Raw genomic sequence first — 2,952 nt, 5'->3', positions numbered from 1 at the left:
GAAGAAAAAACTCCTTAGTTGCCTGCTTTTTGTTGCCTGGCTTATAGAGGTTATTCAGACATGCAATACATTAGAAAACTAGGGATTCGAGTGGATGCAGTAACTCTGTTAATGTCACAAGGAGGGGGAAGTTCTATTTCTACCTTGACCTTGTCAGATTATCTTTGTAATCCTGATTTTGGTTCTTGGTGCCATATTTTAAGAGGGATGATAAAATCTGGAACATGTCTGGAAGAAGGCAGATAGGATGGTGAGGTCTCTAATAATCATATTAAATAAAGACTTATTGAAGGAAAATGTTTTAATTTTTCAGGTTAGATTTAGAGGAACCTTAGAGTCATCTAGTCTTGCTTTTAATTTTATACCTGAGGGAACTGATGCCTACAGAGGTTAAACGACTTGTTTAAAACCTCATAGGAAAAGCCTGGATTTAAACCCAGGTTCTCCATCTCCAAATATATTGCTCTTTTTTATCAAAACAAAGAGCCTCAAGTAGCTAGCAAAGAAAACTGGAGAATAGAAACCTGAGGAAAATCACAATCATAGATTCCTTAGGGAAGTGGGATTAGACTGATTTTTGAAGGGCTCCATTGGGTAGGTCTAGAATCAATGGACAGAAATAAGAGGGAAATAGAGTTTAACTTTTTAGAAGAAATAATGTTCTAAGAACAAGATAAAAAATGGAATAATTATTTGCTGTGAGAGAGAGTTAACCGCCCATCCCTGGAAGTGTTGGGGCTGGAGTTTGATGACCAACTCTGTAGAGGAGTGATGCTGTAGAGGAGTAGGAGAGAGGGGGTTGGACTTAGATGAAATTGATGATTATTATTCTATGATTTTACAGAAGATTAAGTAAAACCAAGCTCTATCAAATATATTCATAATATGCTTGTCCTCTATAGATAACTTTGTTTATGTAATACCTAGGAATATCAAATATCCCTTCTTTCTGTACATTGATAGATTTTAGGACGATCTTAATCTAAGGGAACTTTTACATGACTTCTACCAAACCAGGTCATCTATTTTGCCCTCTGTAAATGATGGCTGAACATCTCCTTGGCTTTGCTCAGGGCTTGGTCAGCAGGCACCTCCACATGAGGGGCTACTCCTACTCCCTCCCAGGAAGGTCTGTCTCCAGAGCCAACTGATCGGGCAGTAGGGATGGTGATATAGAGGTCAGTGTCATCCACATGGTAGGTCTGTGGGGGTTGGCAGCCACCGCTGGTCACTTCCCCAATGACCAAAGCCCTTCCTAGCCTCTGCATCACATATACAAACTCCTCTGCAGCACCTGCTGTCATACTGCTGGTGAGGATGATTACACTTTTCTTGGAACCATATCGTTCACCTGCAAGAGACAAAATTGATAGAATGTAAGACTTTGGAAGGCTGCAATTATTTGATTTTTTTGTCTTTGCCTTCCCAGTACCTAATATAGAGCCTGGCACACCTTAAGTGCCTAACAAATGCTTCTGGGTTGATTTAAAGTCTCATAAGTGACTAATCAGAAACATTCTGGGGAGGGGAAGGATGTCTCAGGGTGCTTTCTTTTTTGGAACTGTTGTTGACAATTTTTGTGTTGATGGAAGGAGCAGCAGAGATAAGAGTTCTAGTTCCATCCATTGTATTGCATTTGTAAAATCACTGCAGCTTTTCTACACCTTCATTCCTCATTTGGAAATTCATACTAATACAGGATATAAAATATTTTTATCTTTTAGGGTTATGAAACTCTTTACATTCATTATCTCATTCTAGCCTCATATCAACTCTTGGAAGTGGGCACTATTACTATTCTGATTTTACAGCTAGAAAAATGGGGGTTTAAATCTGGCCTCAGACCCTTCCTACCTGTGTGACTCTGGGCAAGCCTCTTAACCCCAATTACCTAGTTCTTACTACTCGTCTCCCTTGAAACAGATATTACATATAGATTCTAAGATAGAAGGTAAGAGTTTTAAAGCACAAGAAGACTACTGAGAGAAATGTTCAATATTCATCTCATTGTATTCTCTGTATTTATTTTTATGTAATAATGAGATGATGGAAGCCTCTCCCAGGGTGAATTCTGATTTCTTTAGAACATAAAATTGTAAAATTCTAAAAAACTAGAAGCTAATGACTTGGATAAAGGCACATATATATACATATAGATATAGATAGATAGATAGATAGATAGATAGATAGTATTTATCAAAGTTGCATTGAAGACAAGTGGTAGCTAGGTAGATCAGTGGAGAGAGAGCAAGATCTGAAGTCTGGAAGAGCAGAGCTCAAAATCCTGCCTCATAAAATTAACTGTGTGGCCCTGGGCAAGTCACTAGGCTAGAACATTGGACTAAATTTAATAAAGTTACATTTAATAGGGATAAATGTAACCTTATACTTTAGTACCAAAAAAAAAATCAATCTCACAGAAATAAGAGTGAAGGAGGTGTAGTTCTAATAGCTGTTATGAAAAATACCTGGGAGTCTTAGTGCCAGCTCAATATAAGCCAGCTGGATGATGAGTCACCCAGAAAGGCAGATGGGATCTTGGAGTATAGATGGAAGGAAATAGGGAGGCAATAGCCTCATTGAATTCTGACCACATACTATGGAGTACTGTGTTCTGATCTTGGTGCCATAGCTTAAGAACGCTGTAATTAAAATTGATCTTGGAGACATATTAAATTTATCATTATTTTTTGTAAAAGAGAGTCAGAGAAAGAAAGAGCAATCTACTTCTAGGTGGCCCAAGGCTACTACCTCTTTGAGAGAGAGAGAGAGAGAGAGAGAGAGAGAGAGAGAGAGAGGAAGAAGGAGGGAAAGAGAAAGAGGGAAAGAGAGAGAGAGAAGAGAGGGAGTGAGAGAGAGGGATGGAGGAAGGGAGGGAAAGAGAGAGGAAGGAGAAAGAGAGAGGGAGGGAGGAAGAAAGGGGGAAAGAGAGAGAGGGAGGAGGGAAAGAGA

The 2,952-nt window shown here is 39.0% G+C and overlaps 1 protein-coding gene across 1 annotated transcript in view; it reads right to left on the bottom strand.

Annotated features, from left to right (window-relative positions):
* Window positions 1-1,022: 1,022 nt before the first annotated feature.
* RBP3 (retinol binding protein 3) overlaps window positions 1,023-2,952 on the bottom strand; it is a 23,092-nt gene continuing 21,162 nt past the window's right edge. Inside the window, exon 4 of the mRNA XM_044662709.1 lies at window positions 1,023-1,351. Coding sequence (XP_044518644.1) covers window positions 1,023-1,351 — 329 coding nt within the window. The remainder of the gene's footprint in view (window positions 1,352-2,952) is intronic.

The sequence above is a fragment of the Gracilinanus agilis genome, chromosome 2, assembly GCF_016433145.1.
Source record: "Gracilinanus agilis isolate LMUSP501 chromosome 2, AgileGrace, whole genome shotgun sequence".
In the NCBI taxonomy this organism is placed as follows: Eukaryota; Metazoa; Chordata; class Mammalia; order Didelphimorphia; family Didelphidae; genus Gracilinanus; species Gracilinanus agilis.
Note: the sequence above shows the minus strand (reverse complement) of the source record. Positions and strands in the feature narration are given on the sequence as shown.